Raw genomic sequence first — 20,090 nt, 5'->3', positions numbered from 1 at the left:
TTGTTTTGGGGGTTTGTTCTGTTTTTTGGGGTCGGGGCTGTTTTTGGGGTCGGGGCTGTTGTTGGGGTCGGGGCTGTTTTTGGGGTTGATGCTATTTTTGGGCTCGGGCTGTTTTTGGGATCAGGGCTGGTTTTGGGATCAGGGCTATTTTTGGGGTCGGTGCTATTTTTGGAGTTTGTGCTGTTTTTGGGGTCATGGCTGTTTTTGGGGTTTGTGCAGTTTTTGGGGTCTGTGCAGTTTTTGGGGTCGGGGCTGTTTTTGGGGTTTGTGCAGTTTTTGGGGTCGGGGCAGTTTTTGGGGTCTGTGCTGTTTTTGGAGTTTGTGCAGTTTTTGGGGTCTGTGCAGTTTTTGGGGGTCGGGGCAGTTTTTGGGGGTCGGGGCTGTTTTTGGGGTTTGTGCAGTTTTTGGGGTCTGTGCAGTTTTTGGGGTCAGGGCTATTTTTTGGGCTCAGGGCTATTTTTGGCCCCAGCTGCTGTTTTTGGGCTCGGCACTGCCCTCCCCCGTCCCTGACACTTTGGGGTCCCCGTTTCTGTCCCCCCCCCAGGTGTCTCAGCGGGGCCCGGTGCTCAAGACCCCCGGCTCGGCCGCTCTCACCGTGCAGTGGCCGCTGGAGTTGCCCAACGGGAAGTGGCTCCTGTACCCCCTGAGCCTGGAGCTGGGCACCCCCCCCGTGCCCTGCAGCCCCCCGGCCAACCCCCTGCGCCTCGCCCTGGTCAGATTTGGGGGGGGTCCTGGGGGGTTCAAAGGTGTCCAGAGGGGTTCAAGGGTGGCCAAAGGTGGCCAAAGGGGTTCCAAAAGTGTCCAGGGGGTGCCCAGGGGGGTCCAAAGGTGTCCAGAGGGGTTCAAGGGTGGCCAAAGGTGGCCAAAGGGGTTCCAAAAGTGTCCAGGGGGTGGCCAGGGGGGTCCAAAGGTGGCCAAAGGTGCCCAGGGGGTGTCCAGGGGGATCCAAAGGTGTCCAGGGGTGGCCAAAGGTGTCCAGGGGGTGCCCAGGGGGGTCCAAAGGTGTCCAGAGGGGTCCAGGGGTGGCCAAAGGTGTCCAGGGGGGTCCAGGGGTTGCCAAAGGTGGCCAAAGGTGTCCTGGGGTGGCCAGGGGTGCTTGGGGTGCTGTCCAGGGGTGTCCAAAGGAGTTAAAGAGTGGCCAGAGAGTGCCCAGAGGGGTTCAGGGGTGGCCAAAGGTGTCCAAGGGTGCCCAGAGGTACCCAGGGGTGTCCAGGAGATCTTGGGGTGGTGTCCAAGGGTGTCCAGCATTGTCCAGGGGTGTCCAGGGGTGTCCAGGGGTGCCCAGGGGTTTCCAAAAGTGTCCTTGGTAGTCCAGGGGGGTGTCCAGAGGTGTCCAAAGTTGTCCTGAGGTGGAGGGGGGGGGGACACAGCGGGGGGTGTCCAGGGGGGTCCCTGTCCCCTCCCCCCATGCCCACCCTCCCCCCACCCCCCAGGAGCCGCCGGACCGGGGGGACCCCCCCGAGGAGCCCCCGGGCCGCTCGTGGTGGGTGCCCGCGGCGAGGAGGAGGGAGGAACGTGACCCTGGTGAGCGGGGGGGGGGGTCTGGGGGGGCCCCGCTCGTGGGGGTGTCCCCGTGCCTGGGGTGTCCCCGTGCCTGGGGTGTCCCCCCGCTCCTGGGGTGCCCCTGCTCTGGCATTGCCCCATTTCGGGGTGTCTCCATTTCGGGGTGTCTCCATTCTTGGTGTCCCCGCTTTGTCACTGCCCCATTTTGGGATTTCCCCATCCCCGGGATGTCCCCGTGCTGTCACCGCCCTGTTCCGGTGTCCCCCCCATCCCCGAGGTGTCCCCCCATTCCCGGGGTGTCCCCACGTTGTCACCCCACGTTGTCACCCTCGTGTCGCTGTCCCAGGACTGTTCCCGGGGCACCGCTCGCTGTCTCCCGTTCCGGTGCCCGTTCCGGTGTCCCCCCCCATTCCCGGGGTGTCCCCCCATTCCCGGGGTGTCCCCCCAATCCCCGGGGTGTCCCCACGTTGTCACCCCACGTTGTCACCCTCGTGTCGCTGTCCCAGGACTGTGCCCGGGGCACCGCTCGCTGTCTCCCGTTCCGGTGCCCGCTGCCGTCCCTGGAGCGCTCGGAGCTGCGGGCGCGGGGCCGCCTCTGGAACGGGACCTTCCTGGAGGTGAGGGGGGGGTCCCTGGGGGTCCCGGGGGGGGGTCCCGGGGTGGGGAGGGGGCTCAGCCCGGCCTGGACCCCTGCCCCAATTCCCAGGAGTTCCTGGACGTGGAGAACCTGGAGCTGATCGTGCGCGCCGGGGTCTCGGTCACCTCCCCCCGCGGCAATGTCGTCATCAGGGACGCGGTGGCACAGGTGGGGACACCCCGGGGACACCCCGAGGACACCTTGGGGACACCCCGGGGACACCCCTGGGGACACCTTGGGGACACCCCGGGGACACCGCTGGGGGACACCCCCGGACCCCTCGAAACTCCCCGGACACCCCCAGACCCCTCATAACCTCCCCAGAGACCCCTCCCCCGATGTCCCCAATGTCCCCTGATGTCCCCAGGCCACCCCAAAATCCCCCCAGACCCCCCCGAACCCTCCAGTCCCCCACTGATGTCCCCCAATGTCCCCCAAGTCCCTCCAGGCCCCCTTTGACCCCCCCTGTGACCCCCACAATGACCCCAGTGACCCCAACACTGACCCCTGACCCCGCTGTGACCCCCGCTGTGACCCCGCTGTGACCCCGCTGTGACCCCGCTGTGACCCCGCCGTCCCCAGATGTCGCTGTCGCTGCACCTGGACCCAGGTGTGGCAGTCACCGCTGTCCCCTGGTGGGTGCTGCCTCTGGCCGTGCTCCTGGGGCTGCTGCTGCTGGCGCTGCTCGTGCTGGGGCTCTGGAAGGTGAGCTCCTGTCGCGATATATCGCGATATATCGGCACGCACCGCGCTGGGTCAGCGCCCGTCGTGACATATCGTGACATATCGTGACATATCGTGACATATCGTGACATACCGTGACCTGCCACACCCTCCTGTCGTGTCATGCCACCCCAGTTGTGGTCGTGTCTTGTCATATCGTGACATACTGTATGGTATCGCGGCATGTCGTGACGTGCCACGCCATGTCGTGTCATGTCGTGCCACCCCAGTTGTGCTGTGTCCTGCCTGTCCTGTCGTGACATATCGTGACATATCGTGACATATCGTGTCGTGCCACCCCAGCTGTGTCCTGTGTCGCGTTGTGTTTATATCACGACATACCGTGCTGTCATGACATATCGCGATATCTCATGACATATCGCGGTATCTCATGACGTATTGTGATGTCTCGTGACACACAATGGTGTCTCATGACATATCGCGGTATCTCGTGCCATAGGTCCATGTCTCGTGCCATATCGCGGTATCTCGTGTCATATCGCGGTATCTCGTGCCATATCGCGGTATCTCGTGCCATATCGCGGTATCTCGTGCCGTATCGCGGTATCTCGTGCCGTATCGCGGTATCTCGTGCCGTATCGCGGTATCTCGTGCCGTATCGCGGTATCTCGTGTTATATCGCGCTGTCTCTGCACAGCTGGGGTTCTTCCGGCGGGCGCGGGGCGCCGCCGCCGGCCGTGCCGCGGTTCCGGGCCGTGCGGATCCCGCGGGAGCAGCGGCCGCAGGCGCGGGAGGGCCGCACCGGGACCATCCAGCGGAGAGAGTGGGCGGCCAGCCCCGGACACGGCCCCGGACACGGCACCGGACACGGACACGGACACCAGGACAGCGACGGGGACCGGCCCCGCAGCCCGGCCTGAGGGATGGACACGGGGCATGGACAGATGGACACGGGACAGACGGATGGACACGGGACGGATGGATGGAAGGATGGACACGGCACAGACAGATGGACACGGGACAGACAGATGGACACGGGGGATGGACAGATGGACACGGGACGGAAGGATGGACACGGGACGGACAGATGGACACGGGACGGACAGATGGACACGGGGGATGGACAGATGGACACGGGGGATGGACAGATGGACACGGGGCATGGACAGATGGACATGGGACAGAAAGATGGACATAGGACAGACAGATGGACACGGGACAGACACAGGGATGGACACGGGACGGATGGATGGACACGGGACAGACAGATGGACACGGGACAGACACAGGGACAGACACAGGGATGGACAAATGGACATGAAGGACAAATAGACATGGGACAGATGGACACGGGAGGGGACACAGGGGTGGACATGGGATGGACAAATGGACACGGGACATGGACACAGGGACAGAGATGGGCCCCAAACCCCAGGATCCACCTGAGGGACCTTGGGATGGACACAACGTGGACTACACGGGACATGGACACAGGGACAGAGATGGGCCCCAAACCCCAGGATCCACCTGAGGGACCTTGGGATGGACACAACGTGGACAAATGGACACGGGGATGGACTCAATATGGACACGGGAGGGACAGGGATGGGGACAGGGACAGTCCACGGACACCTGGATCCACCTGAGGGACATCTGCAGGATGGACACGGGGTGGACTCAGGACACGGGACAGGGACACAGGACATGGACACAGGACAGGAACACAGGACATGGTCCCTGGCTGTGCCCTGGGAAGGCCCCATGGAGCCCCCACCATGTCCTGGAGCTCCCAGGATGGGCAGTGACCGGACAGAGCCATCGCCCCAGGGGTCACTTTGTCCCCAGGGGTCGCTTTTTGTCCCCATTAAAAGGCGCTGACCCCACACAGACCCCGAGTGCTCCTTCAGTGTCCAGGGATGGCCACCATGACGAGTGTGGCGATCGCCATGACGGGTGTTGTGGCCGCCATGATGAGTGTGGCGATCGCCATGACGGGTGTGGCATGTTGAGAGTGGCCACTTCACCGTCGGGCCAGGCGGTGTCTCCCGGACTAACCCGGACCCGTCCTCACCCCACGGGTCCGGTCCCGGCCGCTCCGGACCCCGCCACAACCCCGGTAACGGCGCCTGAAGCGCCACGAGCGCGGCCCTGCCCACACTCAAGATGGCGCCGCCCCCTGAGAGCTGATAGGCCGTCACTGCGGCTTCAGTGACGTCATTCTACTTCCGGCGCAGACCGGAAAAGGCGCGGCCGTGGCGGCCTGGAGCTCCCGGGGCTGTGAGGCCGGGGGGATTCGGGGACACCGGGAGGGATTCGGGGACACCGCGGAGGGGCTGAGGGGCCGCCGGTGGCGGCGGTCGGGGCGGGGGGCCGGGACCGCGTCTGTGCCAGGCCGGGGTTTGGGGCTGGGGACGCCGTGAGGGCCCCGCGGGCTCCTTGGGCCCGCTCGTGTCCCCTCAGTGTCCCCTCAGTGTCCCCAACCCTCCCCGGCTGTGCTGTGACCCCCGAGGTGACACTGAGGTGACCCCCGAGGTGACACTGAGGTGTCCCCAGGTCGCCACGATGGCCACGAGCCGCTCGGAGGATGAGGAGTCGCTGCGGGGCCCAAGCGGGGCCCGGCCACCCCCGCGGGGACTGTCCCCAAACGGCGGAGCTCCTCCAGGTACGGGGACACAGGGGACAGAGGGGACACAGGGGACAGGGGGGGGACACGGGGAGGGGACACAGGGGACAGGGGGGACACAGGGGACAGGGGGGGACACGGGGAGGGGACACAGGGGACAGGGGGGACACAGGGACGGGGGGGGGACACGGGGAGGGGACAGGAGGGACATTTGGGGGGGGGTTGGGGGGGTTTGAGACTGAGCCCAGCCCAGGAGGGGGGTGGGGACATTTGGGGACACTTGAGGGGGACCCCGGGGTCCCTCCCAGTTCCCTCCCAGTGCCCTGTGCTGCTCTCCCAGTCCCTCCCAATTCCTTCCCAGTTCCCTGTGCCTCTCCCCCAGTGGTTCCCTGTTCCTCCCAGTGCTCTGTGCTGGTCTCCCACTGGTCCCCAGTTCCCTCCCAGTGCCTCCCAGTCCCTCCCAATTCCCTCCCAGTCCCTCCAGTGCCCTGTGCTGCTCTCCCAGTTCCTCCCAGTCCTTTCCAGTTCCCTTCCAGTTCCCTGTGCTGCTCTCCCAGTTCCTCCCAGTCCCTCCCAGTGCCCTGTGCTGCTCTCCCAGTTCCTCCCAGTCCCCTCCCAGTCCCTCCCAGTGCCCTGTGCTGCTCTCCAGTTCCTCCCAATTCCCCTCCCAGTTCCTCCCAATTCCCTCCCAGTTCCTCCCAGTCCCCTGTGCTGCTCTCCCAGCGGTTCCCAGTTCCTCCCAGTGCCTCCCAGTTCCCTCCCAATGGTTCCCAGTGATTCCAGCGGTTCCCAGTTCCTCCCAGTGCCTCCCAGTTCGTTCCAGGTTCATCAAGAGGCGCAAGTTTGACGATGAGCTGGTGGAGAGCAGCCTGGCCAAGTCCTCCAGGGCCAAGGGGGGCCCCGAGCCCCCCCCCAGGCCCGGGGGCACCGCGGCCACCGCGGGGGGGGGAGGGGCGGCCGGAGACCCCTCCCCCGGCGAGAGGAAAAAGGTCAGGAAGGGGAATTGGGGGGAAAATTGGGGATTTGGGGGGAAAAATGGGGATTTTGGGGGGAAAATTGGGGATTTTGGGGGGAAAAATGGGGAATTGGGGGAAAAAATGGGGAATTTGGGGGGGGAAAATGGGGAATTGGGGGAAAAATGGGGGATTGGAGGGGATTTTGGGGAAAAAGTGAGTATTTTGGGGGGAAAATGGGGGATTTTGGGGAATAATGGGGAATTTGGGGGGAAAAATGGGGGAATTGGGGAAAAAAACAAAGGGAAAATTGAGTTTGGGAGAAAGAGAGGAGTTGAGGATTGGAAAGGGGGAAAAAGGGGTTGGGAAAATGGGGGGGATTTGGGGGGTTTGGGGAAAAAAAAAAAAGGAGGAATGGAGGGGGGGATGGGAATGGGAGAGGATTTTGGGGCTCCTGGGGACCCTTCAGGTGCCCCCCAGCTGTTACCTGGGACCCCTCAGGTACCCCCAGGACCCTTCAGGTGCCCCCCAGGTGTTACCTGGGACCCCCCCAGGACCCCTCAGGTGCTCCTCAGGTGTTACCTGCGACCCCTCAGGTACCACCCCCCCCACCTGTGCCCCCCCAGGTGTCCCGGGCCGTGCCCCCCCCGGCCCCCCCCGGGCCCGGCCCCCCCCGGCGCTGCCAAGAGGCTCAAGAAGAGCAAACCCAGCCCCGCCCCCCGCGACCTGGGCAGGTGGAAACCTGCCGATGATCTGCTGCTCATCAACGCCGTGCTGCAGGTGAGGGCACACCTGGGGGGCTGGGGAGACCCCCCCCCCCGAGCTGGGGGACACCCCTCGATTCGGGGAACCCCCCCCTCACCTGGGGAATTTGGGGGGAATTTGGGGTGATCACCAATGGCTTCTTGTGCTGCAGGTGAGGGCACACCTGGAGGGGTTTGGGGGGTTTTGGTGCCCCCTCCCTCACCTGTGAGGTTTGGGGGTGACCCCAGCACCCCCAGGACCCCTCCCCTCACCTTTTTTTTTTATTTTTGGGGGTTTCCCCCCCCCCACCCCAGACACACGACCTGACCTCGGTGCACCTGGGGGTGAAGTTCAGCTGCCGCTTCACCTTGAGGGAGATCCAGGAGCGCTGGTACTCGCTGCTCTACGACCCTGTCATCTGCAAGTGAGGGACTCGGGGGGGCTTTGGGGGGTCCTGGGGGGCTTTGGGGGGTCCTGGGGGGGTCCCACAGGTGTGACAGAGTCAGGGGACACAGGTGACACCTGTGGGACACCTGTGTGACACTCAGCAGTGCTGGCACTCGCTGCTCTACGACCCTGTCATCTGCAAGTGAGGGACTCGGGGGGGTCCTGGGGGTCTTTGGGGGGTCCTGGGGGGGTCCCACAGGTGTGACAGAGTCAGGGGACACAGGTGACACCTGTGGGACACCTGTGTGACAGCCAGGAGCGCTGGGAGCTTCTGCTTTAGGACCCCAGGGGGCTCTCGGGTGTCCCCAGGGGGTCTCAGGTGTCCCCAGGGGGCTCTCGGGTGTCCCCAGGGGTGTCTCAGGTGTCCCCAGGGGGCTCTCGGGTGTCCCCAGGGGGCTCTCGGGTGTCCCCAGGGGTGTCTCAGGTGTCCCCATGGGGCTCTCGGGTGTCCCCAGGGGTGTCTCAGGTGTCCCCAGGGGGGGTCTCAGGTGTCCCCAAGTGGTTCCCAGGTGTCCCAGCGCTGTGTCCTGGGTGTCTCAGGGATTTGGGGACAATCCCAGAGGTGTCACCTGTGTCCCCAGGCTGTCGTGCCAGGGCCCATGGGGGTGTCCCGGGGGTGTCCCCAGTGATGTCCCCAATGTCCCCGATGTCCCCAGGCTGTCGTGCCAGGCCATGGGGCTGTCCCAGGGGTGTCCCCAATGTCCCCAGTGATGTCCCCAATGTCCCCAATGTCCCCAATGTCCCCAGGCTGTCGTGCCAGGCCATGCGGCAGCTGCACCCCGAGGCCGTGGCCGCCATCCAGAGCAAGGTTCTGTTCAGCAAGGCCGAGGAGCAGCTGCTGACCCGCGTGCCTTCGGTGAGGGACGGCCCCAAATAATGGCCCCAAATGTCCCCAAGTGTCCCCAAATGTCACCCCAGGGCTGCTGACCCGCGTGCCTTCGGTGAGGGACGGCCCCAAATAATGGCCCCAAATGTCCCCAAGTGTCCCCAAATGTCACCCCAGGGCTGCTGACCCGCGTGCCTTCGGTGAGGGACGGCCCCAAATGGCCCCAAATGTCCCCAAATGTCACCCCAGGGCTGCTGACCCGCGTGCCTTCGGTGAGGGACGGCCCCAAATAATGGCCCCAAATGTCCCCAAATGTCCCCAAATGTCACCCCAGGGCTGCTGACCCGCGTGCCATCAATCATTGTCACCTCCTGTCGCCTCGTGTCCCCAAATGTCCCCTGTCCATTTGCTGGACACCTTCCAGGACCTGCTGTGGTGTCCCCAGAGCCCTGTCCCGGTGTCCCCCGGTGTCCCCTGACGTGTCCCCGTGTCCCCAGAGCCCTGTCCCGGTGTCCCCCGGTGTCCCCTGACGTGTCCCCATGTCCCCAGAGCCCTGTCCCGGTGTCCCCTGACGTGTCCCCGTGTCCCCAGAGCCCTGTCCCGGTGTCCCCCCGTGTCCCCCGGTGTCCCCTGACGTGTCCCGTGTCCCCAGAGCCCTGTCCCCTCGCTGGACACCTTCCAGGAGCTGCTGCAGCGCCACCCTGCCGTGTTTTACCCTGCCAGGACCCCCAAGGCCCTGCAGCTGCACTGGCAGCTCCTGCGCCAGTACCACCTGCTGCAGGACCAGACAGGTGGGGAGGGGGCCTGGGGGGGTCCTGGGGGGGTTTAGGGGTGGTCTGGGGGATCCCAGACTGGATTTGGGGGTCCTGGGGAGGGGTTCGGGGGATTTGGGGAAAATTTGAAGAGTTTAGGGGGGGATTTGAGGAGGTTCTGGGTGAATTTTGGGGGGTCTTGGGGGAAATTTTTTGGTCCTGGGGGGGGTCCCTGGAGGGATTTTGGGGATCCCAGGGGGGTTTTAGGGGTCTCTGGGTGAATTTGGGGGGTCTTGGGGGATTTTGATGGTCTCTGTTTGAATTTTGGGTGAATTTTGGGGATTTCGGGGTGAATTTTTGGTGAATTTTGGGGGGATTTTGAGGGATTTTGGGGGTCTCTGGGTGAATTTTGGGAGGATTTTGGGGTGAATTTTTGGTGAATTTTGGGGGGGATTTTGCGGTGAATTTTGGGGGGATTTTGAGGTTGTCTGGGTGAATTTTGGGAGGATTTTGGGGTGAATTTTGGGTGTTTCTGGGTGAATTCTGGGGAGGATTTTGGGTTGAATTTTCGGTGAATTTTGGGGGTCTCTGGGTGAATTTGGGAGGATTTTGGGGTGAATTTTGGGATGAATTTTTGGTGAATTTTGGGTGAGTTTTGGATGTCTCTGGGTGAATTTTGGGGAGAATTTTGGGGTGAATTTTGGGGGATTTTGAGGTTGTCTGGGTGAATTTTGGGGAGGATTCTGGGGGGATTCTGCGGTGCTGACCCCCCTGCAGTGCAGCCCCTCCCCAAGGGGGATCAGGTGCTGAATTTCTCCGACGCTGAGGAGCTGCTGGACGATGGCAAACTCAGGTGGGGGGGGCCGGGGGGGATTTGGGGGGTCTGGGGTGGGAATTGGGGTCGATCTGGGAGGTTTGGGGGGACTGAGGGGAATTTTAGGGGGTCTGGGGGTTATTTTGGGGGGGGTTTGGGAGACTTGGGGGGGTTTTTTGGGGGGCTCTGGGGGGATTTTGGGTTTTTGGTTTTTTGGGGGCTCTGGGGGGAGATTTGGGGTTTTTTTTAGGGGGGATTTGGGGTTGTTTTGGGGGGGAATTTGGGGTTTTTTGGGGGGGGAATATGGGGATTTTTGGGGGGGCTCTGGGGGGGGATTTGGGGTTGTTTTTGTGGGGGGAATTTGGGGATTTTTTGGGGGGGAATTTGGGGTTTTTTAGGGGGGAATTTGGGGTTTTTTGGGCGGGTTTTTTTGGAGTCTCTGTGACATCAGCCCCTCCCCCCCTGCAGGGATGTGCGGGACGAGGTGCTGGAACACGGTGAGACCCCCGGGACCCCCCAAAACCCCCCGGGACCCCCAATGTATCCTGGGACCCCCCGGGACCCCCCCAAACCACCCCCCGAGACCCCCAAATGCACCCTGGGACCCCTCTGGACCCTCCCAGAGCTCTCAGGGATTCTCCAAGACCCCCCAGAACCTTCCAGAACCTTCCAGGCCCCCCCCCCAGAACCCCTCCCAGGACACCTTGGGGGACCCTCCAAGACCCCCCAGAACCTTCCAGGACACCCCATCCCCCATCCCCCCGTGTCTGTGTGTCCCTGACTGACCATCCCTGTCTGTCTGTCTGTCTGTCTGTGTGTCCATTGTTGTCTGTCTGTCTGTCCATCCCTGTCCGTGTGTCTGTCTGTGTCCCTGTCTGTCTGTCTGTGTGTCCATTGTTGTCTGTCTGTCTGTCTGTCTATCCCTGTTTGTCTGTCTGTGTCTGTGTGTCCGTTGCTGACCATTGCTCTGTCCGTGTATCCATTGCTGTCTGTCCTTGTCTGTCCGTGTGTCTGTCCATGTGTCTGTCTCTGTGTCTGTCTGTCCCTGTCTGTGTGTCTGTCCGTGTATCCATTGCTGTCTATGTGTCTGTCTGTCTGTCCATGTCTGTGTCCCTGTCTGTCCATCCCTGTCTGTCTGTGTGTCCATCCATTGCTGTCTGTCTGTCTGTCCGTCTGTCTGTGTGTCCATCCGTTGCTGTCTGTCTGTGTCCCTGTCTGTCTATCACTGTCTGTCTGTCTATCCCTGTCTGTCTGTGTGTCCGTGTGTCTGTCTGTCCGTCTGTCTGTGTGTCCATCCCTGTCTGTCCATTGCTGTCTGTGTGTCTGTCCGTGTATCCATTGCTCTCTGTCTGTGTCCCTGTCTGTCTATCCTGTCTGTCCGTGTCCGTGTGTCCGTGTATCCATTGCTGTCTGTGTGTCTGTCTGTCCATGCCTGTCTGTCTGTGTCCGTGTGTCCGTGTATCCATCCCTGTCTGTCTGTCTGTCCGTCTGTCTGTCTGTCCATCCATCGCTCTCTGTCTGTGTGTCTGTCCGTGTCCGTGTATCCATCCCTGTCTGTCTGTCCGTCTGTCTGTCCATCCATTGCTGTCTGTCTGTGTGTCTGTGTATCCATCGCTGTCTGTCTGTGTGTCTGTCCGTGTCCGTGTGTCCGTGTATCCATCCCTGTCTGTCTGTCTGTCCGTGTCCGTGTGTCCATGTCTGTCTGTCCATCCATTGCTGTCTGTCTGTGTGTCTGTCTGTCTGTCTGTCCCTGTGTGTCCGTGTGTCCGTGCAGAGCTGACGGTCGCTGATCGCCGTCAGAAGCGCGAGATCCGCCAGTTGGAGCAGGAGCTGCAGCGCTGGCAGGTGCTGGTGGATTCCATCACAGGTGGGGCACGGCCGCCCGGGACTGTCCGTCTGTCTGTCTGTCCGGGTGTCTGTCTGTCCGTGTGTGTGTCCGTCTGTCCGTGTGTCTGTGGGTCTGTCAGTCCATCCCTGTGTCCGTCTGTGCCCCTGGTGTCCGTGTGTCCCTCTGTCCCCTCCCATTGTCCCTTTGTCCCCTCACTGTCCCTGTGTCCGTCTGTCCCTCTGTCCTGTCTGTCCCTGTGAGTCCCTCTGTCCTGTCTGTCCTGACTGATTGTCCATGTGTCCCTGTGTCTGTCTGTCCTGTCTGTCTGTCCGGGTGTCTGTCTGTCTGTGTGTCTGACTGTCTGTGTGTCTGTCCGGGTGTCTGTCCCTGTGTCTGACTGTCCGTCCGTCTGTCCGGGTGTCTGTCTGTGTGTCTGACTGTCCGGGTGTCTGTCTGTGTGTCTGACTGTCCGTCCGTCTGTCCGGGGTGTCTGTCCCTGTGTCTGACTGTCCGTCCGTCTGTCCGGGTGTCTGTCCCTGTGTCTGACTGTCTGTGTGTCTGTGTGTCTGACTGTCTGTCCGTCTGTCCGGGTGTCGTTCCCAGGGATGAGCTCCCCGGATTTTGACAGTCAGACTCTGGCCGTGCTGCGGGGCCGGATGGTTCGGTACCTGATGAGATCCGCGAGGTGCGACCCCAAAAACACCCCAAAAACACCCCAAAATACCCCAGAATACCCCAAAACACACCCAAAACACCCCAAAAACACCCCAAAACTCCCCAAAATACTCCAAAATACCCCCAAATACCCAAAATACCCCAAAATATCCCAAAACCACACCCTAATACCCCAAAAATACCCCAAAACTCCCCAAAACTCCCAAAACCACCCCCAAAAACGCCCCAAATCCCTCCCCAAAAACCCTAAATCCCCCCCAGATCACCCTCAGGTGACTCCAAAATCCTCAACGACTCCCTCCAAAAATCCCCCAAAAACCCACCCAAAACCCCCAAAAAACTCCCCAAACTCCCTCAGAGGATCCCCCAAAACCTCTGGGGGACCCCAAAAACCCCAAATCCCCCCCAAAAAACCCCCAAATCCCCCCCAAATCCCCCCCAGATCACGCTGGGCAGAGCCACCAAGGACAACCAGATCGACGTGGACCTGGCGCTGGAGGGCCCGGCCTGGAAGATCTCCCGCAAGCAGGGTGGGCTCGGGGGGAATTTGGGGGGGATTTGGGGGGCTTGGGGGGGATTTGGGGTTTTTTTGGGTCCCCCAGAGGTTTTGGGGGATCCCTCGAGGGGGTTTGGGGAGTTTTTTGGGGTTTTGGGTGTTTTTTGTGGGATTTTTGAAGGGAGTCGCTGAGGTTTTTTGAGGGATCCCAGGGTGATACTGGGAGGGATTTGGGGTTTTTTAGGGGGGGATTTTTGGGATATTTTGGGGTCCCCCAGAGGTTTTGGGGATCCCTCGAGGGGGTTTGAGGATTTTTTTGGAGTTTTGGGTGGTTTTTTTGGAATTCCTGGATTTTTCCCCCTCAGGGGTGATCGAGCTGAAAAACAAGAGCATGAATTTTTAACTCCACCAAAAACTCCCCTAAAAATTCCCCAAAATCCTCTGGGATCACCCCAAATCCTTCAGAATTTTGGGGAATTTTTGGGAATTCTCTGGAATTGTTGGGAATTGTTGGATTTTGGGATTTTTTTCCCCTCAGGGGTGATCAAGCTGAAGAACAGGGATTTCTAATCCCCCAAAAACTCCCCTAAAAATCCCCAAAATCCTCTGGGATCACCCCAAATCCTTCAGAATTTTGGGAATTCCATGGAATTGTTGGGATTTTTGGGATTTTTTTCCCCCAGGGGTGATCAAGCTGAAGAACAACGGCGATTTCTTCATTGCCAACGAGGGGCGGCGCCCGATTTACATCGACGGGCGCCCGGTGCTGGGGGCAACAAATGGAAACTCAACAACAACTCCGTGGTGGAGGTGGAATCTGGGGGCCCTGGGGGGGTTTGGGGGGCCCTGGGGGGTTTTGGGGGTCCCTGGGGGTTCCCCAAAGGGAAAAGGGAAGGTTGGAGGGGAGGGAAGATTTTGGGGGGGGGGGGGGGGTCCCTGGATTTGGGGCGGGGTCTGTGGGATTTGAGGTCTCTGATTTGGGGTCTCTGGGATTTGGGGGTCTCTCTTTGGGGTCTTTCTGGGGTCTCTGATTTGGGGTCTCTTTGGGGTCTCTGGGGTCTCTCTGTGGGGTCTCTGGGGTCTCTGTGGGGTCTCTGGGGTCTCTCTGTGGGGTCTCTGTGATTTGGGGTCTCTCTGTGGGGTCTGTGGGGTCTCTCTGGGGTCTCTGGGCTCTGGGGTCTCTCTCTGGGGTCTCTGTGATTTGGGGTCTCTGGGGTCTCTGTGATTTGGGGTCTCTGGGGTCTCTGTTTGGGGTCTCTGTGGGGTCTCTCTGGGCTCTCTGTGATTTGGGGTCTCTGTGGGGTCTCTGGGTTCTCTGTGATTTGGGGTTTCTCTCTGGGGTCTCTCTGGGCTCTCTGTGGGGTCTCTCTGTGGGGTCTCTCTGTGGGTCTTGTGGGGTCTCTGGGTCTCTCTGTGGGGTCTCTGGGCTCTGTGGGGTCTCTGTGGGGTCTCTGTGATTTGGGGTCTCTCTGTGGGGTCTCTGTTTGGGGTCTCTGTGGGGTCTGTGGGGGTCTCTCTGGGGTCTCTGGGCTCTGGGGTCTCTCTCTGGGGTCTCTGTGATTTGGGGTCTCTGGGGTCTCTGTGATTTGGGGTCTCTGGGGTCTCTGTGGGGTCTCTCTGGGCTCTCTGTGATTTGGGGTTTCTCTCTGGGGTCTCTCTGGGCTCTCTGTGGGGTCTCTCTCTGGGGTCTCTCTGTGGGGTCTTTGTGGGGTCTCTGGGGTCTCTCTGTGGGTCTCTGGGCTCTGTGGGGTCTCTGTTTGGGGTCTCTGGGGTCTCTGTGGGGTCTGGGGTCTCTCTCTGGGGTCTCACCCCCCTCTCTCTCCCCCCCAGATCGCGAGTCTCCGTTTCGTGTTTCTCATCAATCAGGAGCTCATCGCGCTCATCCGCAGCGAGGCCGCGCGCCTCGGCCACACCAGTTACACCAGTTAGACCAGTATGGGACACTGGGACACACCAGTTACACCAGTTAGACCAGTATGGGACACTGGGACACACCAGTTACACCAGTTAGACCAGTATGGGACACTGGGACACACCAGTTACACCAGTTAGACCAGTATGGGACACTGGGACACACCAGTTACACCAGTTAGACCAGTATGGGACACTGGGACACACCAGTTACACCAGTTAGACCAGTATGGGACACTGGGACACACCAGTTAGACCAGTATGGGACACTGGGACACACCAGTTACACCAGTTAGACCAGTTACACCAGTATGGACACACCAGTTAGACACCAGTTAGACCAGTGACACCAGTATGGACACCTGGGACACACGAGTTAAACCAGTAACACCAGTAACAGACCAGTATGCAACACCAGTGACAAACCAGTTACACCAGTTAGAAACCAGTATGCGACACCAGTGACAAACCAGTAACACACCAGTGACACCAGTCTGGGACTGGGATTGTCCCAGTGACCTCCCAGTGTTACCAGTTTGGGACCGAGGGTGTTCCCAGTGCTCCCAGTCTGGGACTGGGGGTGCTCCCAGTGCTCCCAGTTTGAGACTGGGACCCTCCCAGTGACTTCCCAGTGTCACCAGTGCTCCCAATCTGGGACTGGGACCCTCCCAGTGTCACCAGTTTGGGACTGAGGGTGTTCCCAGTGCTCCCAGTTTGGGACTGGGACCCCCCTCCCCCACCCCCAGGGATGAATTTTCCTGGAATTGTCCCAAAATTTCGCCCCCAACCCAAAATTTTGGGATCCCCTCCCCCCCCAAATCCCCAGAAATTCCCGATTTTTAAAGCTCCAACGTTTTTATTGGATTTGTTCTCAAGTTTTTGTTCGTGGAAAGGGAAAAAATTCCCCAAAAAAATCAAACTTGGAAAAAAAAAAAAAAAAAAAAGGGGGGGGGGGTGGGAATGGGAAAATTGGGAATTCCCCCATTGTCCCAAAAATTCCCAAAAATTCGGGGCTGGGATTGGGGTTTGGGGGGGAGGGGAGGGGGAGGAGGAAATTCTGAAATAAATTCCAGAGAAAATCCAAAAAAAAAAAAAAAAAAAATCTTGGAGTGCTGTGGGGGATGGGGACACCCGGAATTCCAGAGGGAAATCCCAAATTCCAGAAAATATTCCCAGATTTTGGGGGGGTCAGGAAGGGAAATCCCCAAATTCCAAAGGGAAAATTCCCAAATTTTGGGGGGGTGACACAGGAACGACTCCCCCCAAATTCCAAGGGGAAATTCCCAAATCCTGGAGGGGAAATCCCAGATTTTGGGAATCCCCAAATTCCCTCAAAATCCCGAACTTTTTCCCCTCCCTCCCCAGTTCCCGGCTCCGCCCCCGCTGCCGGCGCGAGGCCGGGGTTGGGATTTTGGGAATTGGGGGAAAAAATCCGGAAAATGGGAAAAAAACCAACCCTGAAAATTCTGGGAATGGGGAAAAACAAAAACCCAAAACTTCCGGGATTGGGACAAACCAAAACCCCAAAATTCTGGGAATGAAACAAAACCAAACCCCAAAAATTCCGGGATTTGGGACAAAAGCAAAACCCCGAAAATTCCAGGATTGGGAAAAACCAAAATCCCAAAAATTCCGGGAATGAGACAAAACAAACCCAAAAGTTCTTGGAATGGGGAAAAAACCAAACCCCAAAAATTCCGGGATTGGGAAAAAACCAAACCCTGAAAATTCCAGGATTGGGACAAAACAAAACCCCAAAAATTCTGGGATTTGGGACAAAACAAAACCCCCCAAAATTCCGGGAATGGGAAAAATCCAAACCCCAAAAATCTCAGTGGGAAAAACGGGAAGTGGAGGGGGAAAAAAGAGGGGAAAAATGGGAATAAAGAGGGGAAAAAAACGGAAAAAAAAGGGAAAAAAAAGGTAAAGAAGAGAGGAAATGGCACAGAAGTGGGAATTGTAAACTGTGCTGGGATGGGGCCCCAAATCCCGATCCCAAATCCCGAGGGGATCCCAAAGGATTCTCAGGAATTGGCGCCCTCGGGGCGGCTCCTGCGGGGCTTCCCGGGGCGGCTCCGGGCGGGTTTGGGGCTCCCGGGAATTTTTTTGGGAATTTTGGGAATTCCAGGAGGGCGCTGGGGGGAGGGGCGGGGCCCCGAGGATCCCGGCGGCTTCCGGGTCTGCGGGAAAAGGGGGAATCATCCCAAATCCCAAATCCCAAATCATGATCCCAAATCCCAAACCCTGGGAATGATCCCAAATCCCAAATCATGATCCCAAATCCCAAACCCTGGGAATGATCCCAAATCCCAAACCCTGGGAGAAGGGGGAAATGATCGATCCCAAATCCCAGTCCCAGGAAACCTCCCTGGATCCCAACGTTCCCAATCCCATTCCCCCAATTCCAAACCCCCAATCCCATTTCCCCCGATCCCAGTTCCCATTCCCAGTTCCCCCATTCCCAGTCCCCCCATTCCCATTCCCATTCCCAGTTCCCCCATTCCCAGGTCCCCCATTCCCATTTCCCCCATTCCCAGTCCCCCCATTCCCATTCCCAGTCCCCCCATTCCCAGTTCCCCCATTCCCATTCCCATTCCCAGTCCCCCCATTCCCAGTCCCCCCAATCCCATTCCCAGTTCCCCCATTCCCAGTCTCCCCATTCCCATTCCCAGTCCCCCCATTCCCAGTTCCCATTCCCATTCCCAGTCCCCCCATTCCCATTCCCAGTCCCCCCATTCCCAGTCCCCCCATTCCCAGTTCCCCCATTCCCAGTCCCAGTCTCCCCCATTCCCAGTCCCAGTCTCCCCCATTCCCATTCCCATTCCCATTCCCCCCATTCCCATTCCCATTTCCCCCATTCCCAGTTCCCCCATTCCCATTCCCAGTCTCCCCATTCCCATTCCCATTCCCACCTGTGGGGCCGGGGGGGGCTCTGTTGGGGCCGCGCTGTCCCGGGGAGATCCCGGGGCCGATCCCGAAGTTGGGAATTCTGGGGCTGATCCTGGGAACGCTGGGGGGGATCCCGGGGCTGAGGATTCCAGGGGGGATCCCAGGGCTGAGGATCCCGGGGCCGATCCCGGGGCCGATCCCGGGGCCGATCCCGGGGCCGATCCCGGGGCTGATCCCGGGGCTGATCCCGGGGCTGATCCCGGGGCCGATCCCGGGGCTGATCCCGCTGGAACGGCGGGGCCGGAGCGGGAGCGGCTGGAATAGCTCGGCCTGGGGTGGGAAACTGGAGACAGGAGAGACTGGGATGGACTGGGAGCACTGGGAGCACTGGGAATGGGACTGGGGGCACTGGGAGCACTGGGAATGGGACTGGGAGCACTGGGAATGGGACTGGGAGCACTGGGAGCACTGGGAATGGGACTGGGAGCACTGGGAATGGGACTGGGAGCACTGGGAGCACTGGGAATGGGACTGGGAGCACTGGGAGCACTGGGAATGGGCCCAGGCTCCCGCTGGGATTTTCCAGTGGCAGAGCTCAGACCTGCCCTGGCTGGAGAACGAGAAATTCCCACGGGATTTTCAGGGATTTTCCAGAATTCCCTTGCCAAGGGCAGGGACGTTCCCAGGGCAGGATTTTCAGGAATTTTCAGGGATTTTCCGGGATTTTCAGGAATCCAGACCCACCTTGCCCGAAGGCAGGGACGTTCCCAGGGCAGTTTCCCATGGGATTTTCAGGAATTTTCAGGATTTTCCGGGATTTCCCAGACCCACCTTGCCCGAAGGCAGGGACGTTCCCAGGGCAGGATTTTCAGGAATTTTCCGGGATTTTCCGGGATTTTCAGGAATCCAGACCCACCTTGCCCGAAGGCAGGGACATTCCCAGGGCAGGACTTTCAGGAATTTTCAGGATTTTCAGGAATCCAGACCCACCTTGCCCGAAGGCAGGGACGTTCCCAGGGCAGGATTTTCAGGAATTTTCCGGGATTTCCCAGACCCACCTTGCCCGAAGGCAGGGACGTTCCCAGGGCAGGATTTTCAGGAATTTTCAGGAATTTTCCGGGATTTTCAGGAATCCAGACCCACCTTGCCCGAAGGCAGGGACATTCCCAGGGCAGGATTTTCAGGAATTTTCAGGGATTTTCCGGGATTTTCAGGAATCCAGACCCACCTTGCCCGAAGGCAGGGACGTTCCCAGGGCAGGATTTTCAGGAATTTTCAGGGATTTTCAGGATTTTCAGGAATCCAGACCCACCTTGCCCGAAGGCCCCGATGCTGCCCCTCAGCGCCTCGAGGTCGCAGCCGAAGCGCCCGGCCCGGCCCAGCTCCTCATCGAACTTCCTCTCACTGACAAAGTGCTGGGAAACACGGGAACAACAATGGGAAAACACGGGAAAAACATGGGAAAAATAATGGGAAAATAATGGGAAAACATGGGGAAATTATGGGAAAATAACGGGAAAATATGGGGAAAATAATGGGAAAATAATGGGGAAAATAATGGGAAAAATAATGGGAAAATATGGGGAAAATATGGGAAAAACATGGGGAAAATAATGGGAAAAATAATGGGAAAAATAATGGGAAAAATAATGGGAAAATAATGGGGAAAATAATGGGAAAATATGGGGAAATATGGGAAAAATATGGGGAAAATATGGGAAAAATATGGGGAAATAATGGGGAAAACATGGGAATGGGGCAGGGAAAAACGGGAACAAATGGGAAATTCCATGGGAATGGGGCAGGAATTCCAGGAATTCCCGTGGGAATGGGGCTGGAATTCTGGGAATTCCCATTGGAAAGGTGATGGAATTTCCAGTATTCCCAGTGTTCATTCCCAGCACTCCCAGTGTTCACTCCCATCATTCTCAGTGTTCATTCCCAGTGTTCCCAGTATTCCCAACGTTCATTCCCAGTGTTCCCAGTCTCACTCCCAGTGTTCCCAGTGTTCCCAGTCTCACTCCCAGTGTTCCCAGTCTCACTCCCATCATTCCCAGTATTCATTCCCAGTGTTCCCAGTGCTCATTCCCAGTATTCCCAGTGTTCCCAGTCTCACTCCCAGTGTTCCCAGTGTTCCCAGTGTTCCCAGTCTCATTCCCAGTGTTCCCAGTCTCACTTTGATGTCAGCTCTCAGCTCCTGCAGTTGTTGCTCTGACATGGCCGGAGCCGCCTCGGTCAGAGCGCGCAGAGACTCGGCCCGGCGCTGCCGGAGAGACAGGAGTTCCACTGAAATAAATAAATATAAATA

The 20,090-nt window shown here is 59.3% G+C and overlaps 3 protein-coding genes across 3 annotated transcripts in view; 2 read left to right on the top strand and 1 right to left on the bottom strand.

The window, feature by feature from the left end:
* Positions 1-4,320, top strand: part of ITGA7 (integrin subunit alpha 7) — a 19,667-nt gene extending 15,347 nt beyond the window's left edge. Inside the window, 8 exon segments of the mRNA XM_088180619.1 lie at positions 545-712; positions 1,434-1,508; positions 1,510-1,524; positions 2,010-2,120; positions 2,210-2,308; positions 2,723-2,845; positions 3,522-3,551; positions 3,553-4,320. Of these exon segments, the coding sequence (XP_088036745.1) occupies positions 545-712; positions 1,434-1,508; positions 1,510-1,524; positions 2,010-2,120; positions 2,210-2,308; positions 2,723-2,845; positions 3,522-3,551; positions 3,553-3,744 (813 nt within the window). The 3' untranslated portion in view covers positions 3,745-4,320.
* Positions 4,321-4,749: 429 nt separating this feature from the next.
* Positions 4,750-15,076, top strand: MCRS1 (microspherule protein 1). The gene is given in 17 exon segments (XM_088180618.1): positions 4,750-4,819; positions 5,334-5,420; positions 5,423-5,486; positions 6,271-6,436; positions 7,027-7,070; positions 7,072-7,180; positions 7,459-7,568; positions 8,339-8,447; positions 9,070-9,208; positions 9,947-10,022; positions 10,452-10,480; positions 11,758-11,850; positions 12,415-12,491; positions 12,929-13,016; positions 13,666-13,746; positions 13,749-13,792; positions 14,813-15,076. Coding segments are annotated over 17 exon segments (1,485 nt in total). The 3' UTR covers positions 14,912-15,076.
* A 653-nt stretch (positions 15,077-15,729) lies between these two features.
* The window catches only part of SPATS2 (spermatogenesis associated serine rich 2), a 24,091-nt gene continuing 19,730 nt past the window's right edge, over positions 15,730-20,090 (bottom strand). The window contains 4 exon segments of the mRNA XM_088180792.1: positions 15,730-17,073; positions 17,806-18,125; positions 19,095-19,197; positions 19,959-20,068. Coding sequence (XP_088036918.1) covers positions 16,918-17,073; positions 17,806-18,125; positions 19,095-19,197; positions 19,959-20,068 — 689 coding nt within the window. The 3' untranslated portion in view covers positions 15,730-16,917.

This window comes from Sturnus vulgaris, chromosome 30 (assembly GCF_052056855.1).
Source record: "Sturnus vulgaris isolate bStuVul1 chromosome 30, bStuVul1.hap1, whole genome shotgun sequence".
NCBI classification, from domain to species: Eukaryota; Metazoa; Chordata; class Aves; order Passeriformes; family Sturnidae; genus Sturnus; species Sturnus vulgaris.
This window is presented reverse-complemented; position numbering and strand designations above follow the sequence as displayed.